We start from the raw sequence: 18,330 nt of genomic DNA, 5'->3' as shown, positions 1-18,330 counted from the left end.
TAGGCCATCACATGACTCATTTTTGGGTGAACTTTTTTTTAGAAAAATTCAGGAAGCGCGCTGCAGCAGGTCATGAAAGTAGTAGCTACGTTTTAGAAATACAGAAGCGCACGTGACAATAAATTTACATCCATCGCAGTCATCCCACTCAGGACATCAGGTTTCTCGCTGCTTTTTTTTGAATCACATCTATGTAGCTTTTTAACACAGTTTAGAAAACAACTCCTCTCTCTCTTCTCCCACACACTCCCCCTCTTTAACAGACTTTTTATCTCGCAAGGACATGGAAACTTGTTTAGATGTTATGAAGAATCTAAATTACATCTTTTTAGCTATTTAATATAGCTTAGGAAAACACCCTTCTCTCTTCTCTCTTCTCCCACATCCATCAATTCCTCTATCGTTCTATTCCGCGAGGACATGGAACCTTCCGACGCTTGTTTTGAGGAATTTGAATTATATCTTTTTAGCTTTTTAACATAGTTTGGAAAACACCACCCTCTCTCTTCTCCTACATATTCTTCCTCTTCTAGTCACTTTTTGTTTTGCAAGGACATTCAATGTTAAAGTCTTGATTTTGGACTTTCTAGGCTTTTTAGAAGGGCGGGGGAAGAGGAGGGAAGAGGACATGCCGAGCTTATCGACAAATTTTAGTGTTTTGGAAATCGGAAAATTTAAGAGTAGAGTGCAGAGTATAAAGTGTAAGAAACCCTTCCGTCACCTCCCCCATACATCCTCCCATCCCCCTATCGTTTTATTTCGCAAGGGCATTGAAACATAAAGGCTTGGTTTTTGGACTTTCTAGGCTCATTAGAAGGGCGGGGGAAGAGGAGAGAATAGGACATAAAAGGTTCTGCGGTGACTTTTGATATTTAGAAGTTTAGAATTTTAGAGTTTTCATAGTAGAGTGTAGAGTGTAAGAAACCACACACACTCTCTTTCTCTCTCTTCTCCCACACATTGTCCCTTTCCACTACTGTTTTATTTTGCAAGGACATACAAAAATGACAGTATCATTTTAGAATTTTTAGAAGGGTAGAAGCAGGAGGGAACAGGACATTCTCAGCTCTGGAGTAAATTTTAATGTTTTGGAATTTTAGAATTTTGAGAGTGGGATGTAGGAAGGAAGAAGAAGGAAGAGAAGGAGATGGGGAGGGGGGCTTATATACACGCCCCCCCTCCCGCTTTACGCGCATACGTGTCACGTGTCACGTGTCACGTATCAAAAAGGCATATGCTAGAGCTATGTTGATTGTCTACCCACCTTACCTCCCTCCCGCTCTTATCCGTACTAGCGTAAACAAAGAGTACAAAAACATCTTCGCAGAGTTATCTCCCCTTGTCTTCCCTTCCCTATCACACTCCTACTCTACTCTAATAGTTCAAACTTCCAAAACCATATAGCTATGGTGCTATGCGTTTCTTCTTCTCCCTTCTCTTTTTTTTCAAAACGACCAACAGATCCATGTATGTGTTTTTGAGAGGGTTGCGAAATACCTAGGTAAAGAAGTATGAGGGAAATTTGCGACTGTTTGGGATGGAGGAACGAATGGGTAGAGGGGGTAGTTATAGAAAATTAAAACGACATAACACGCAAAACATGTGTGTTCGTGGTAGGGGTAGAAGGTTTAGGTACAGAAAACCAAAAGAACACAACACACTATACATGTGGTTTCTTGAAGGTACGTTCTTGGAAATTGTTTTGAAGGACATTTCAGGGAGTAGTACAGGATACGGGAAAGGCAGGGCTGGACATACAGGCTAACTACGGTGATTTTTCAGAGGGTTGGTAGCACAGTCCGCAACAATCAATTAAGTGGGTCCTAGAAGGTTCAGATTGGATTGATTGATTACCGCTTTAAGCCTAGTAGTTACCTATAGGAGTTTAAGCCCTACCTAGATAGGTAAGTGGGTCTAGGAGAGTGACCGGATTGAATTGATTGTTGCGGAGTCTAGTTGGTAGAGGGATGGTCATACATGCATACCTACTTGTCAAGCGTCAAGGTTGGGGAGAATCATGTCGTATTAGAACTGTTGGAAAGAGGTCTATATGCGCAGTGGGAAGATGGAGTGAAGGAGCTAGGCCGTAAAGGTACTAGCGGGTAAATGGGTGGCTGCCTGGTTGCCTAAGGAGGAGCCAAGGGATAAGCCCTATGGCCGACACTACTCTCATTCTTTTTATACTAGCCATGATTTATACAAAATAAGGAGGAAAGAAAGGGAGAGGACTTCTCGGCCATGAGGTGCAGATCAGGATGTTTTGAAGTTCGACAATAATGGGGTAGAAGACGGCGGAGGAGAGGTCTGGACATGGCTTACCAGTGTTGTCTTTTGGTAAAAGCAGTAGATTTTTGAAGATAGAGGAAGGTGAGAGGAGAATAGGAGGGGTCCCTGTCATTCAACTTTTTGTGTTCATTTTGGATTGAATAGTGGTGTAGAAATAGAGAGAAGAAACTTTAACATAGGAGTCCATAATATACGTTTTAACAAAAGCAGTAGAGTTTAAGAATGTAAAGTAAGTAGGAGGAAAAGAGAGAAGAGGTCTTCGCCATGTTAAGTGTAGTTGTATGTTTAATATTCAAGGTACCTGTGTAGAAAAAGGCAGAAAGGAAGTCCGAACATTCCTTGTCAATATCATGGTTTGATGATAGCGGTAGATTTTAGGTAAATTTGTAATAGAGGAGAGGAGAGGTCTCAGTCATATCTGCTGTATGTGTGTTTTTAATCAAGTAGCTGTGATTTATAAGGTAGAGAAAAGGTCCAGATATTAGACTGTCTTTGCAAAAATTTTAATAGGAGCAATACATTTAGAGAAAAGAATGTAAGAGGAGGAGAGGAGACATCTCAGTCATCTGTTGCGTGTTATTTCTTTTGAACTAAGTGGCGGTAATGTTAAATGGATTTTTAGGACATTTCCAGACATGCAGTTTCAGGGCTGTAGTTTTGAAGATAGTAGGTTCATGTGGAAAGAAGGAGAGAGGGAGTGCTGGCCTCAGTAGTTTATAGTCGAGCTGGGACATTTCAATAAGAACGCAGAGGACCACTCCAAACATATGTTTCCATGCTGTCCTTTTTGGTAATAGCAGTAGCGGTATATGTGGAAAGAAGAAGAGGGCCACGTGTTAATGGCATTGCCATTTTCGAAGTGCGTGGGAATAAGGTGAGACTGCAGAGGAAGGAATCTGGACATGAGCTCTTAGAATTTGTCTTTTTATGATAGCAATAAGTTTTGAAACGAAAGAAGAAGGTAGAAGAGGGGAGGATTGGAGGTCTAAGATTGAGCTTTATATGTTTGAATTAGAGGGCAATGGAGTGAGAACATTCACGGAGGACATACTGCGCGCATTTGTCTGATTTCGTCCTCATCCGATATGATCACGTCTTGGATTACCCACAACGTGTTCGCAGTTCTCGCTGTCAAACAGAAATCCAGGGGCCCGCATAGTCTTAAATCCCGAATACTTGGTTCATTTCTGAGTCCACGTCGATAATCCGCTGACAGGTAGGTGCAGGCATCGACTGGTAGCCAGATCTGTCGGATTCCAACCGAAGACCAAGCATTCGCTTAGAGACGTGTCTGCCCTGCATTGACCTGGAACAATTGCTGTAACGCCGCTGAGCCGGATGGTGCCGAACCGGCTGTCCGGGGTTGGTGCTTTGGGGGAGGTACGCCTAAGATTCCCCAAGGTGCTGATCGGCGTACGCATGCCAAGTGCTGCTAGGCTACGCAGTTTCTGTCAAACATCGCGATTGACGTTCTTCCTGATCTCAAGTTTGGTCCATACTATCGGTCTACACAGAGTGCATGATCGAGCCGTGTTCAGTTACCTCCCGCCCGTTGTTCCGTGGCATTGGACAGTCTGACATTGACTCACTAGGATCAAAGTTACCCAACGCATCGCGGTTTCTTCACTGGACAAGGGATAGCCCGCGTGTTCATTCCTGGAATCATCTCACGCTCATAACGCGCATATACAACGCCAGCTGTGGAATAAGATGGCTGTATGGTTGTCACGGCACCAACTCGGCGCTCTGTAGGTCACGTGCCCCTATCCCTATCTCGGCCTAGCGCCTGCTACCCCACTGTACATATCCCCCCCGCGCTCTCGTACATAGACCTTTACACTACAACTATGTTCTTACCTTGACCCTACTATCCCGTCCCGTGATAATGGTTCCAATAATCAGCGGCGATCCTCTTGCCGTGACATACGTAAGATAAACGCGGTTGGTACGTTATCCGGGGCTTTTGCGGTGACACGTAAGACAGCATCATTTCTCGTATAACATCTTTGATGGGCAGCGGCCCGTTTCCGGAACGCTCAGGTGACCAACGGCCGCCGTCTTAGCTTACCGTAGATTCATATCGTTCCGTGGCGATCTCTTTCCCAGACTATGATGGAGTGGAGTGACAGTGGTCTTAGTCAGATTTGCGTAACGCAGATAAATGCGTTCATTCGCCCGCAAATCACCTCGTTGCAACCATAACAACATCACTCACTCAAAACCAATACCCAGCTTCCTCAAAACACTGTCTTCATCGAAAGACTTCACCATGAAGCTCCTCATCGTCCTAGCTGGACTGCTAGGTATTGCGATGGCTATGCCAACTGAACAGAACCAAAACTAGACTCCGCAACAATCAATTCAATCCGGTCACTCTCCTAGACCCACTTACCTATCTAGGTAGGGCTTAAACTCCTATAGGTAACTACTAGGCTTAAAGCGGTAATCAATCAATCCAATCTGAACCTTCTAGGACCCACTTAATTGATTGTTGCGGACTGTGACCAAAACGGAATTCTGATTCCTGTGGAGATGGAAAAACGTCAGGATGTAAGTGACCATTCCTGATGTTTGGGTAGCAAGTGCTACCTAAAATGGGCTTTTGATAGTTGAATACTAACTAATTTAGTCAATTCCTTGTGGTGCTGTAAGTACCCTTTCTACATGTGATTATATTGGGCGCTGCCAGCGCAGTGCAAGGTGTGATACTAACTCCTCAAACAAAGGGCACCTGTTCTCCTCCATTTGAATGCGTAAACAATCATCATTGTCGTGCTTATGAACAGGGTTAGGGTTAGCAAGGTTAGATGTCTCTCTAGAGTGTTTAGCAGGCTGTAATCTATATACCGTTGCATGGAGTTCTCTAAGCAGATAGGAATAAGGTGAGAATACAGAGGATGAATCTAGACATAAGCTCTTTAAGTTTGTATTTTTATGATAGCGATAAGTTTTAGAAAGAAAGAGGGAATGAAGAGGGGAGGATGGAAGATCTAGAATTCAGTTTCCCGCTTTATGTGTTTGCATCAGAGAGTAACAAGGCTACAACGCCGAGGATATACTATGTGCGCGCTTATGTGGTTGTCGTCGTCATCTGATATGTCCTAGTATTCAATGCCCTCGGCGTCGAGCTGAACACCTAGTCAATTCATGTTTCAGTCCCCATCGGCAGTCAGCTGAAGATATGTACCATAGGCTTCTCGGCTGCTAGCCAGATTCGTTCAATTCCACAGAAAATTTAAGCAGTCGCTTGAAGATCTCCGCGTGCATTGATCTTGCCATAGAAGGACCGTCCCGGTATGTACTTTGGCAAGCTTTTGCCAAGACCCTATGCGCTCATTGGCACATATACGCCGAATGCGGTATCTGTTAAAACTCACGATGTGCGTTCTGGAATCTTACAAGCCACGTCCCATCGACGATTTGGCTCGTGTCTTCAGTCTATACATCAGCTAAACTACATTCACCACCTCTCCCGCCTGCCCATCCCGTGACACTAGGCTGCCAGGCATCGACTCTACTCCAACCAAAATACCTAGGTACCATTACTTCAGCATAGTTCTTTGAGTATTAATGAAGGCTTGCACATGCACAGATGTCAATGAGCAAGCTGAGCGAGCTCAGCCAATTGGCTTGCTCAGCCAATTGAGCGGAGGCCAGCAGCTCGCTCGGCTCGCTCGGATTGGCTGAAACAGGGCTGTCAGCTCGCTCGGCTTGATGGGCTCAGTCCCGATTAGGAAAGTTATATAGAAACCTTGGTGTTGAGTTTCTCAGCTAATATCCCACTTATGTACACCGTATTTCGCGTCCATCTCCTCATCGCTGATAGCCTCCTTTACAGGCACCTCACCACTGCCAAATCCAGCTCTTATCCATCGTCGATCGCACTGTATTGCTGCTAGAAGTTGCGGAGAAATGCTGCGCCGACGGGGCTCGAGGAGGTCACCCAGCTCGCTGAATAAGCGCTCACACTCACAGCTTGAGCCTGGGATTGATAGCATGTCGATAGCAAATTTGCTAAGGCTGGGGTAGCGATCGCGGAGTCCTACCCAGTATTTTATAGGGTCGACGCCCTCGCTAGCGATCGGTTCGCTGCGTTTCCAAGCCTCATATTCATCCTCCTCGTTCTCCGTAAGCCCTGCAGGCTCAATAAAGCTGTTGATAGCGTCGTCTATATCATTGTGCCTGACTTTGGGGCGTAAGCGCGGCTTCGGTAAGCTTTTGTACTCCGCCCACAAATGTTGAAACTTGCGGTTGCTGCTCTCTAGCCAATCAGGCTTATCCGCCCACGCTGCGTCAAGGTAGCTTTTGTAGCGAGGATGAAGGATTGTAGCAGCATAGTAAGCTGGCGAGAGGTCGAGCTTGTTGTAGTACTCGCGGGCTTTAACTAGGGCAGCGCGGAGGTTGATAGCAAGGTGGTCTTCGGGTGACTCTGTATGCTCATCGTGAATGACGTCTTCATAGCTTTGCAAGCGGTCCTCATAGACTCCAAGTAAGTATTCAAATACTGGAATAACCTCAGCGATTGCTCCAAAAGCACCGCTTTTGCCGCGGCCTTCAAGCCGTTTTGTAGCTTGTTTCAGTGGCCTGAGCACATCAATATACTCAGCAATCACCTGCCAGTCATGGGCATTGATCCCATCAGACCTCATCCAATCCGGCGCTGCAGGCAGCTTGTTGTTACGACTTCGGGCGTACGCGTCTTCAGTTTCAATCTTCTGAATATGGTAGTTGGCGTACCCATTAACCGCTAATTGCAACTCAACAGCGCGCTCAAAACACGAAACGTAAGAGTTCCAGCGAGTAACAACTGGCTTGACGGGCTCCTTGATTTTGTGCTGTTCTGTTGGCGCGTTGACAGGCTGGTCCCTAATAGCGAGCTTCTGATACTTCTCAAAAAGAGCGTACTGTTGTGGTGTTTTGATGTAGTTGATAACCGCGAGAAGCACTCCTAATGGTCCATCGCCTCGCCAAGTAGCCATGTTCTCAGCTTCGTTCACGCGCTCAGTCTCCTCGTTGTCGTAGGACTCTTTCTCCTCACCCCAGAGTAGCATCTGGCCAATGAGATTAAGCGTATGAGGACCGCAGCGAAGGCGACGCTCGGTAGCGCTGAAGCCCATCTGCAAGGCGAGAGTGTTGATCGTGGTGTTGTTGTTATGTGCGTTGTCGAGGACGAAGTAACCGAGCTTGCCCACAGTGATTTCGAACTGCTTGAATATTGCCATCACGACCTCAGCCATGGCCTCGCCGGTGTGGGCACCTGTCAGTTGTGGGAGCGCAATAGGCAAGTCCCTGAGCTCGCCAGAGCTATCAACGTAGTGGGCGACGATACCTAAGTAACCGCGCTTGCCACCTTTTGTCGTCCATCCGTCAAAGCTTATATGGACTTTGCTCATTGATTCTGAAAGGCTTGCGACAACCTTTGGTAACAGGTAGTTGTACAGGCGTATAACGTATCGTGAGACGCTGTTATGAGATGCCCACAGGGCTCGTTCTGCCTCTACGCTAGCTAATTGTATCATATTGCGAAAAGACGATGATTCGAATTGTGAGAGTGGGAGGTTGTTTTCGACGAGCCAGGTGACGGCCGCAAGCCTAAACTCTTGTATATTGAAGTTGGTAAGCTCGTTGGCAACAGCCTGAGAGCAGCCCTTCTGAAGGGCGCGTTCGAGGAGAGTTTCTTTCCGAGGAGCGACGGTAGTGCGCTTACTTGGAGGCTTCAAGCCATGACCTTTCTTGTCTTCTCCGAGATGACGTGCTGGCGCTGATGGAGACTGCGAGACGTCATGTATGCCACGGCCAACAGTAGTGAACTTGTGCTTATAGCAATAGTGGCAGATCCACGTGACTTTTGCGACGTTGCTGCGCAAGGCGATGCGATAGCTATGGCTGTATACCCAGCTTGCTCGGTTCGAAAGTGATGTGGGCGGCTTGCAGTGCTTTGGGTAGCGACTCCAATTAAAGCCGTCGTATTTGTCCTCTACCCATACGAAACCCTCGTCGACAGCCTCGCTAGCTGCTCCTGAAGCTGCAACAGTGGCATGCTCGCTGCCCTCAGGTGGTGGGATGATTGTCTCTTCGGCGCGCGACTCTCGGAGGGTCGCTTCAAAATTTGGTGCTTGTGGCGCGGCGACGAGAGCTTGACGCGGCGACAGCGGTGGAGGAGGTGGAGATGGTGAGAATGGCCGAGTATCGACTAGCACAGGTTGGCTGGCAGTCCCGCGATGACGCGCTGCGACTCTAGGGCGCTTCGAAGTTGTCGCGATTTCTAGAGCATTAACGCGTGTTCTTTTTGCTGGCATTATAGCAACGGCGAGGTAGATAATAGCTGCAAATAGAGACGCGTTGATGGAGTATAGGTGAGTGTGGTGGGTGATAAGTAGTAAGTGAAGTGTCGCAGAAGGAGAATATTGTTGCCAGGCCGTTAGCCGGAAATTTAGTAGCTTATTTGCTAGAAATATAGCAAAAAAGAGTGTATTTTAGGTTATAACTAGGTTTCGAACTTACGCACTACACCTAAAAATCATCGTGAGATTGCCCCTCCACCAAGTCCTTCAGCCCCAAGTTTCCAACCGCCCCATCCAACCAAGCTAAGCAAGCTGACTGAGCGAGCGCCTATCCCTAAGCTCGCTCGGCTTGCAAGCGCGCACTGCGCGCTCAGCTCATTCGGCTTGGTCAAAACGTCCAAGCCGAGCGAGCTGAGCGAGCCGGCTCGCTCGTTGACAAGTATGTGCACATGGGAATTTGAGATCCGTCCGCTAGACTAGATGCAGTCGTAGTAATACTACCCAGGAACGGTGAGTTCCGCTAAAGTGGGGGAGGGCGGTCACAGCATGGAATGAATCGAGCCGAGTACCTAGAACCCCTCCATTGTTCAGCAGCTCGCGCCTCCCCGTCAGCAAAGACCTGAGTATCAATCTGGAATACTGCGTAACTGTACAAAGGTACTCATTCTCTACTTCAGGTCAGTAGACAGCGTGGGGTCAGTAGCTAAGAATGCGCATACCAGACTTGTCAATAATACGGCTGGTCGGATGGCTTGAAGGCTATCCTTATTAATATAGGTATCCAGCCGGCTGGAGGAGTAGCAAAAGCCGTATTTGGCCGGGTCAGCCGGGTACTTTTACATATAGAAACAGGTAGGCGTTAAGGCTATTAATTTTGCAGCAAAAGCTATCTTACGATACTTTTTTAGTGTTGTAGTTGTAGGTAGCTTAGGTAATTACCTACCTTAACGCGTCTTCCTACATACACAATACTTTCTACTCTATTAATCTACTACCTATATACTTAGATCTCTTAGTGTTTTATTACTACTTACTTACCGTCGTTCTTATGCCTATTGTCGCGCCTCTTCTAACGCGTTATCTCGCCTAAAGAAACTAATATTAATAACGCGATTAATAGTATCGTCGATCTAGCCGGCGTAGGCAGCAACGAGGAAGATAACTTTAAATAGTGGAAGCGCTGCGAGCTATATGCTGTAAAGGATAGTAAGTATGTAAGAAACCCTATAAAACACTAGGTAGAGCTGCGCGATCGCTACCCTAACCTTAGTAAACTTGCGCTTAACGTACTCTCTATCTTAGCCTTAAGCTGTAAGTGTGAACGCGTCTTTAGTAAGCTTAGCGACCTACTAGAGCCTCGCTAATAAGGTAGATAAGAAGGCTGTTACTAAGGAGTAGTTAGACACTAAATACGGTATAGCAACATAGGCTGTCGGCTAAGAAATACGACTCTAACTATCCTAATTAGGTAACCGGCTAATAGGGCTATATCAAGCCGGCCGACGCTCTGCAGCTAATCAAACCAGCCAGCCAGCCGGAGGCCTCCCAAAATAGGTATCCAGCCGGCCGGATTGTTGACAAGTATGGCGCATACCACGCCTGCTGTGGAAGAAAATGGCTGCATGGTTTCAATGTTCCGGTGCGATGCTTTTGCGGTGATACTAACGGTTGTTTTCTTATCGGGGGCTTTTGCGGTGGCTTGCGTAAGACAATAGTGTAAAGTTTCGTATGGCATCTTTGACCTGCAACGGTCAGTCTCCGGCACGATCAGGTGACAGTGGCCGTCTTCCTGGCTTATGTACATGTCGCTTGTTCTGCAGTGAATCATTTTCTAATAATACCGTGTACTTAACATACTTAAGTACCCCCTACTTAGCGAAAAACAAGGGCTATTGAACCCATGTTGAGGGCCTTTATCCCTGTTCAAAGGTTCACAGAAGGCACCAGGACCAGGGCTGGAACTATAGTGAAGCCGTATTAGTTAAGTTCGTATGATGTATTTATAAAGGCTTTCCTTCGTCCCAGCTGTCTTCGTTGCAACCATTCAACATCACTCACCAAGAATCAATACTCATCACCCATCCAGAATCAATACCCGACTTACCCAATATCCTACATTCATTCTTCGACTGCACTATGAAGCTTCTTGTTATTTTCGCTGTACTGCTAGGTATTGCCATGGCTGTACCAGCGGAACTAAAAAGAGCTGGTGGGGTAAGTGCTAGCGAAGCCGCGTTTTTGATAGTTGAATACTAACATTATAATCACAGCCATGCGGTGCGGTAAGTACCTAGGTAGCCTCTCGAAGTGCGATAACAATGAGCGCTGGTCGCACAGTGTAATATAAAATACTAACTTATCAACCAAAGGGGTGTCCTTCTGGATGGAAGTGCGATCCTGACCCGCATGTCGGTGGTTATTATTGAGCAAAACACGGTTAAATTTCTATCTAGAGGTTCTAGCGTGCTGTAATCTACATATCGTTGTGTGGAGTTCTCTCAACAGAGATTTTAAGCTCGGCCGATTGTAGATTATATGGACAATCGATGGGGGCGGGTTCAACAACGAGGATACTTTCTCCGCAATAATACAAGTATACCTTTGCGGTACGTCCGCTTAGCTGGTCGCAGCGCACACTCCAAATCAAAGTTTGCTTTGCTTGCACCTCCTGCGCCTGTCCAAATATTATCCTTATTTGAACAAGTATCGCTACGCTATTTGAGAAGGGAGTTTTGCTAGATGCTGAAACGTACGCTTGTCCCTCCCCCGCCTGCAGGCGGAGGACAGTAAGCCACGGAGTTTCATTCAAATATCAAGGATATAGAGGGTGGACAACAAACTGTTCTCTCTTTATATTCCTCCGAGTTCCCTGCTTTGCATAACAAAAGAAGAGAGACGTTTCTACCGACATCTTTTACATATGCTTTAACTTATCTTTTCCAACTATGCGGAGCCTCTACACTCCGACACACTCATGACCTTCTCGTGATAGGATTTTTGCAAAGATGTAACAACTACACCCTACTATAACAGAGCTATCTGCATCGGGAGGTTATGTTTGGAACTTTTATGAATATAAATATCAAGTGAGTGATATCAATGCTTAGTAATAGCAGATTTTCACAACTCGGAACTTTTATCTAAGTCCTAGGACCTAAGACACATAGCTCAGAAAACACACACTCATTGTCGGATCGTGTCTTTTCTTGAAAGAACGCAGAGCATAAGTTGTAATCGCCGTGAATTCATGTTTTAGTCAGAGAGGTAGTCATAGAGAAAGGGAGAGAGAATCAGGACACGACAAGGTTTTATATCTATAAAACGGCACTAAGATAAATCCGGAATAGTAGCACTATGGTCAATATAGAAGAGACACGAGACCGTATGTCAGATATTCACTCTTATCTGGAATACTGATGAAATGGGTAATGATCGTGATAATATTGATGATTGATCCTCATTTGGTTCTGTCTACGGTTGTGGGCACACCTAAGGGGTGCCAAGCCTTCCTGTGATCCGATTGGCTCTCACAGATGCCGGGTCGCGCTAGTCTAACCCAGCGTCTGTACGCTCTCATCTTCAACAGTGCTATTATCTGACACCGTACTTCCTATCCCTTCTCTATTACCACAAGACTGCGTTATAAAAATATCTAAAATCAGCTCTTTAGCTTGTAATGGACGCTGCCTCGTCGCCGAGTGCGACCTAAAAGACGAAAATCAAGTGCTCGCATGGTTGGAATTAGAATCTTTGAACTATAAAAAGGATACGTCAACGTTACGAAACCAAGTTCGGAAAAGTTCATTGTGTGCTAGAGGCTGCCCTGCCCACGCACATTTACTAAGTGAAAACTGTCACTTACTAAGTATAAGGTGTTAGGATAACGTCTTAACATGGTTGGCAAGCGAGCGCCGCACCCCACCAACTTTTGTAACTTCAAAGCGATATATCTCAACAACGCGATAATATTATTGCTAGATATTAATATAGTAGACTACTCTATATTAATAGTATCAGCGTTGCATGTGCGCGAGTTGTGCCCGGTCTCCTTGCACCTGGTGCAGCGCCTTTGAGCCCGCTGGCTGACGCCTGATCGCGCTCCTCCTTGACGCTCTTCATGAGCAATCTGCTGGTCAGCCTCATTTTGAGCCAGTATATCCTCCCTAGCTCCCTTTGTGAGTACTCCATGCTTCTGTATACGCCTTTTAGAGCGCCGCCTACGCGCTGAGGCTGCGCTGTTAGCCTTCTCAAGACCAGAGATCTAATCGCGCATCACCTTAGCAGAGAACATCATCACCTTAGCGCCCTTCTTTAGCTAGTTAATTGCCTTAATAATCGAAGCTGGTGATGAGCTCTTGTGCTGGCGCACGCGCTCACGTATTAGGCTTGACTGAGCCTTAAGCTCACGCACGTTGCTCGGCGTTTAAGCTACCTAGGGAGCCTCTGGCAGAGCTGCTGCTGGAGGAGTAGGTGTACGCAGCTGTACATCTACCTTTGATAGAACAGCCTCTGGTTGTAGAGGAACAAGGCCTGCGCCGCGGAAGGCTAAGCAGATGTTGGCTAGTGTGAATGCTCTATTAAATGCTATCTTAAATGCTAGCAGAAACTCTAGCTTAGTGATGTGGTTGATGTAGTTGCGCATAAGGCTCTCCACCTCACGGCTGTACGCGCGCTTTAATGGCGAGAAGCAGCCAACATTAAGTAGCTAGAGTAGGTAAGATAAGTAAGGAGGCATACAGAGCGTATAGATATTATTCTCCTTACAGAGTTCCTAAAACTCTAGAGATTAGTGGCTCTTGTGGCTATTAATAATAAGCAGGCGACGCGCGCCTACAGTACGAGCCTGCATGTGAGCGTTGAAGTGCTTTAGCTACTTAACTCTAAGCTTATTATTTGTCCAGCCATTGTCGCTGACTGCGATCGCCTAGTCGCGTAGGATATCCTCCTTATACCACGCTAATAGGTGGTACTAGCCAGCGAAGATAAGGAATAGTAGCACTAACTAGCCAGCAGCGCTAATAGCAGCGATCAGCGTTACCTACTCGCGATTGCCTAGCTAAATACTCTTTGGCCTGCCTCTTCTCTCTGCTCCTGTTATAACTAGCTGCGTTGTAATCTTACCTATTATAAAGCCAGCTTTATTAAAGTTGTAGACGTCCTTATCGCAGATACCTTGCTCAGCCTTTATCTCTTCTACAAGCTTAAACCACCTCTTTATTAATGTCGCATCCTCACACATAGCTCTCTGTCTATCGTAAGCTTAGTTAAAACACGTCCGAAGACTGTCTGTACGCTTAACAAAGTTGGCTAGCCACTTCTACCTAACCTAGCTAGCGCCGCGTGCAGCTAGCAGCTTATCAGCTATATCACGTGCAGCTGCGTAGGTAGGCGCAAACCCGCGCTGATCGAGGTGAAGTATATAGCTAATAATCACCTCCTCTTCTCTCTGGGTAAGCTTCCTTGAGTTAGGCTGGCAATCGCATCGGGCAGGTATACCAGCGCGTCGGCGGCGGATTGATCGTTCGGATACGTTGTAGATAGCAGCAGCACTGCGATTACTCTGCACTTAATAAGAGTTGATAGAGGAGATAGCAAGTTGAATATCTGCTTCATTTAATAACGATAGAGTAGCGTTGCGTTGAGCCATTGTAGGTTGAAATCAGTGAGGTGCGAAAGTTGGTGGGGTGCGGCGCTCGCTTGCCAACCATGTTAATTGCTTTTTTATATTGCTATTAACTACAACAATACTGCGTTGTGAAAACCTGCTGCTAAGCATTGATATCACTTACATATAACTAACTGTATGTCGGATCGTGAGTATCGGTAGAGACGTCGGCTGCTTGACACTTCGGCCCGACTTCGGCCCAACTTGCGCTGAGCTTAGGTATACCTTCGTAGCACCTCTGTTCGTAGAGAATCAATACCAATACCAGTCACCAGAAGAACCTCGTCGTTGTTATTCACTCGTACGATCGTACAAGGCCTACCAACACTGTACCTATATAAAAAGGATACACTCAAGATACCAAGTTTTATGAGATTTTTTCAGCCAGACTGGCAACTTTCGCATTCTCAGATTTGCAAAATCACTTGAGCTTTATTGTATGGTTTTAGAAAAGCAGCTCATGAACATGATTTTTCAGCCACATGTTTTTACAGAAAAAGAATTTTCAAATAGAGGATATTATGAGCAGATAATAATGTAGGGGACAGAGAAATGATTTTGTCGAAGTCTTAGCCCGGCACTGGCTGCTTTACACCTTATACTCTATATAAAATTACGAGAGACTTTTCATCCGCGTGCCCCTAATATTTACAAGTCATCAAGGGCGACGCTGTAGTTTTTTTTGGAAGAAAAGCATAGAACATTACTTGTCTTTAGCCTGTTTTTAATATTTGGCCGCACTGGAAAGTTACGTGAACTGAGTAGAAAGAAGTACAAAAACACACAGGTTTACACCCCTCAGTTCCGCACAACCCGCCTCCCCACAAGTTTCAAGGATAGATATTTTAAGAGCTGAGCATTTGCGCACTCATAAGGCGTCTATCAGACCATTTAGAGACTAGAAAAGCCAAAACATGGCTGCCTACCACGATCATTTTTATTTTAATTTCCACAGAACAAGACCGTGTTGTGGATAAAGAAAGAAGAAGAAGAAGTGGAAGGAAGAAAGGAAGAATTTTAACCCCACAAGCCTGTGCTCATCGCCCCGGAACATACGATTAGGAGCTGTGTTTTTAAAAGGCTGGATAACCGCGTAACAAGGATGTCCCCGACATCCGCAAACTCATGATTTTGGCTTTAGTCACTTTTGAAACCGCAAGTCCGAGCACATAGACCGTAATCTCCATGATTATTAGAAGGATTTTCAATACACCAGAATGTTTGTAGAGGAAAAGAGAGGAAGGAAGTGGAGGAAGCAGCAGATTTATATACTCCCGGAACCAGGATTACAACATGAGTTCCTGGAAATTCTCTTTCGAAATTATTTTCTAGTAATTGGAAGGAAGAGGTCCCATGATTTTCTCGGCAGCGCATTTTTTTTATAGAAAAGCTGCACCGGGAAGGACGCGGAAGTTATAACCCCCGTAAAGCATACAGGAGAGGAAACCCCATAGATTGGTATGATGATATTTTTATTTTAAGAAATAGAAGTCGGGAAATGGCAGGAGTCCAGGAACAACACACATGTTCCACCAGGAAACAGTATTTGGTAAGATTTCGATGCAAGTTTTAGTAATGAGGAAAATAGCCAGGCGGACAGATTTTATACCCATACGGAGTGGGTCCGCAGCCTTGGCAAAAACTCATGACTGCGTGTTTGTGATGTTTAAGTCGCGTGTGTCTGCCTGGAAGCGCGAGGGGACAACACATTCGTTGAGCGGACGAGATTTCTGGTAAATTTAAAAACTGTTGGTAGGCCTTGTACGATCGTACGGGGTGAATGACAACAACGAGGTTCTTCTGGTGACTGGTATTGGTATTGATTGTTTTACGAACATAGCTGCTACGAAGGTACACCTAAGCTCTGCGCAAGGTGGGCCGAAGTCGGGCCGAAGTGTCAAGCAGCCGACGTCTCTACCGATACTCACGATCCGACAAAAACAGACTATGTTTTTTTTGTATGTAGATTGGAAGATTTTGATAAGTTAATTTAGGAAAGAACGACGCCGACTCAGACATCCTCACTGGCTCGTTCATTTTTGTACGTCAATTTAGGAAAAAAAGGTCGTCGGCACAGACATGTGTATCCATGCTATTAATTTAGGAAAGAAGACCGCCGACGCGGACATCCTCACTGGCTCGTTCATTTTCAAAAGGCGGAGAATGTAGTAGATAGCAAGTCAGATTTTCAGCATCTCATCCTGAAATTTCGCATTAGTGCTTAGAATCTGGGAATTTTCAGATTCACTCCATGCACCAGCGAAGCCGTACTTTTATTTTCGTAGATTGATATCGTCGACATTTTGGTGTGGGGTGTGTTATTGAGAAAGCAGGGAGGAGATCACATAGCTGCGGTCCACTTCATTTTCCGGATTTTATTTTCTGGGGGATGTTGCAGAGGAAAGGAAGAAAGGAGTTAAGTGATAATTACATGGTAGAACTAACCCCGTGACTAAGCACATGATTTGAGATTTTTGCTACCATATGACAAAAGCTTCAAAAGACCGAGAAATGAGCTCCAGATACCTCGAAATGTCTTACGTATCTTAGTTTCCAACACATCAGAAGCTCAGCGTATTGACCATTTAATCCTAATCTGAACATGGATCAAGTTCAGCGAACAGTGACTCATTGACCTCATCTTGAATCCGCATGTCAGCCCTATACTCTTCCTCCATGATGCGACAGAAATCCGATCCAGCGCTTGTTGGACCACTCGTGATATCATCACAGTCTTTGCACTGGCAGTATGCTGGCAGGAGCCGCATTTTACCACGACCGCATTTGCGCACTTTCTCAAGATAGCGCTCGAGTGCTTGGTCTAGCGTCTCGTCCCTGGGGCAGTTGGGCGAGCGAACAGCTGCATTGTAGACCTTTTGAAGGTCGTACGATTTGTATCGCCAATTCACGGGATAAAACGGATCTTCATCATCTTCTATCTTCTTGGGATTCGCCTTCACGCCGGCGCGGGTGAGCTGGGATTCCGTCATGTGGAAGAGACCGATGATGTCCATGCCGTCGATCCACTTCTTTTTGCCTTGGGAGTCGCGGAAACGAGCAGCAGGAGAGCCAGGGGCAGCAGATGTAGCTGCTGGTCCACTCCTTGCTGAGGGCGCTTTGGAGGGCGTAACTGCTGGTTCGGTCTTCTTGGCCTCTGAATCCCAATGTACAATCGCCCTTCGCACGATATGGCCCTCATCTAGGTCCTTGCATGCCTTGGCGTTCGTGAGCATCCATGTGAGGTAGTTGCCCTTTTCCGAAACCTGTTCATGAATCTGCTTGATAGTCTTGCCTTTGTATTTGCCCGTCTTCAGGATGTAGTGGGTGTACGGGTCGCTCTCTGCACGAGCACAATACTCTTCGTTTGTCCCTTTATCCAGCGTTTCTTTTTCGGGCTCGAATTTGTTTTTATTGTAGGGAGTCCTCACTAGCCCCAGGTTCTGCCTGATGATCGGAACGGCAGCATACTCGGCTGGTGCAGCGTATTCAAAGTCCCACTTATCCTGTGGGTCTAGGGCTTGTGCTGTGACTATAAACACTTTCATCACGTTAGCCCCTATCCTCGATTCAATGCGAACCAACACTTACCGATTGTGCGTACAGCCAGCAGAGAAAAGATAAGAAGTGGGAGAAAGTATACCAAAGGCGGGGTCGGTTGGAATGATAAATGCTGAGATTATCGCTAAAGATAGTTCGACAAGGGTTAGGACAGATGACCGCGAACGACTTGTCGCTTTGCCCTTTCAAAACGAAGCGCAAAGCAAGTCTACCATGGGTATGATACTATAGGAAGAGCGCTACTTGTGATTTGGCGTGCGTAACACCCCAGACGCATCCGGAAGAATGCTTTGCCTACATGATAGTTGAACATCGATACAGCTCTTATCTGCTCCTTGTTCCGTGGTCCCCGCTCGAGCGCCGTCACGCCCTTTGCAAGGAACAGTATAATATAAAACACGATTTACGACAATCAATGCGATTGAAAGATGTAAAGTTTGGTAGAGGGTCGACGGTTCGCGGGTAAAGTGCGGAGATCCGCAGTGGGTGATGAAGTTTGGGGGTAGCAGGGCCTGAGTCCAAACCAAAACGAGCCTA

At 46.1% G+C, this 18,330-nt stretch overlaps 3 protein-coding genes across 3 annotated transcripts; all 3 read right to left on the bottom strand.

The window, feature by feature from the left end:
• Positions 1-6,053: 6,053 nt before the first annotated feature.
• Positions 6,054-8,585, bottom strand: PtrM4_135360 (Dimer-Tnp-hAT domain containing protein; the record flags this gene model as incomplete). Its single annotated transcript, XM_066109248.1, has 1 exon — positions 6,054-8,585. The coding sequence occupies one exon, from the start codon at positions 8,583-8,585 to the stop codon at positions 6,054-6,056; it is 2,532 nt and encodes an 843-aa protein (XP_065960170.1).
• A 4,417-nt stretch (positions 8,586-13,002) lies between these two features.
• Positions 13,003-13,419, bottom strand: PtrM4_135350 (uncharacterized protein; the record flags this gene model as incomplete). Its single annotated transcript, XM_066109247.1, has 3 exons — positions 13,003-13,275; positions 13,335-13,349; positions 13,405-13,419. The coding sequence occupies 3 exons, from the start codon at positions 13,417-13,419 to the stop codon at positions 13,003-13,005; spliced, it is 303 nt and encodes a 100-aa protein (XP_065960169.1).
• Positions 13,420-16,826: 3,407 nt separating this feature from the next.
• PtrM4_135340 (uncharacterized protein) lies at positions 16,827-17,780 on the bottom strand (the record flags this gene model as incomplete). Its single annotated transcript, XM_001938383.2, has 1 exon — positions 16,827-17,780. One exon carries the CDS (start codon positions 17,778-17,780, stop codon positions 16,827-16,829), a length of 954 nt encoding a protein of 317 aa, XP_001938418.2.
• Positions 17,781-18,330: the final 550 nt, after the last annotated feature.

The sequence above is a fragment of the Pyrenophora tritici-repentis genome, chromosome 8, assembly GCF_003171515.1.
Source record: "Pyrenophora tritici-repentis strain M4 chromosome 8, whole genome shotgun sequence".
Classification (NCBI taxonomy): domain Eukaryota; kingdom Fungi; phylum Ascomycota; class Dothideomycetes; order Pleosporales; family Pleosporaceae; genus Pyrenophora; species Pyrenophora tritici-repentis.
The sequence above is the reverse complement of the archived record's forward strand: the minus strand, read 5'-3'. Positions and strand labels throughout refer to the sequence as shown.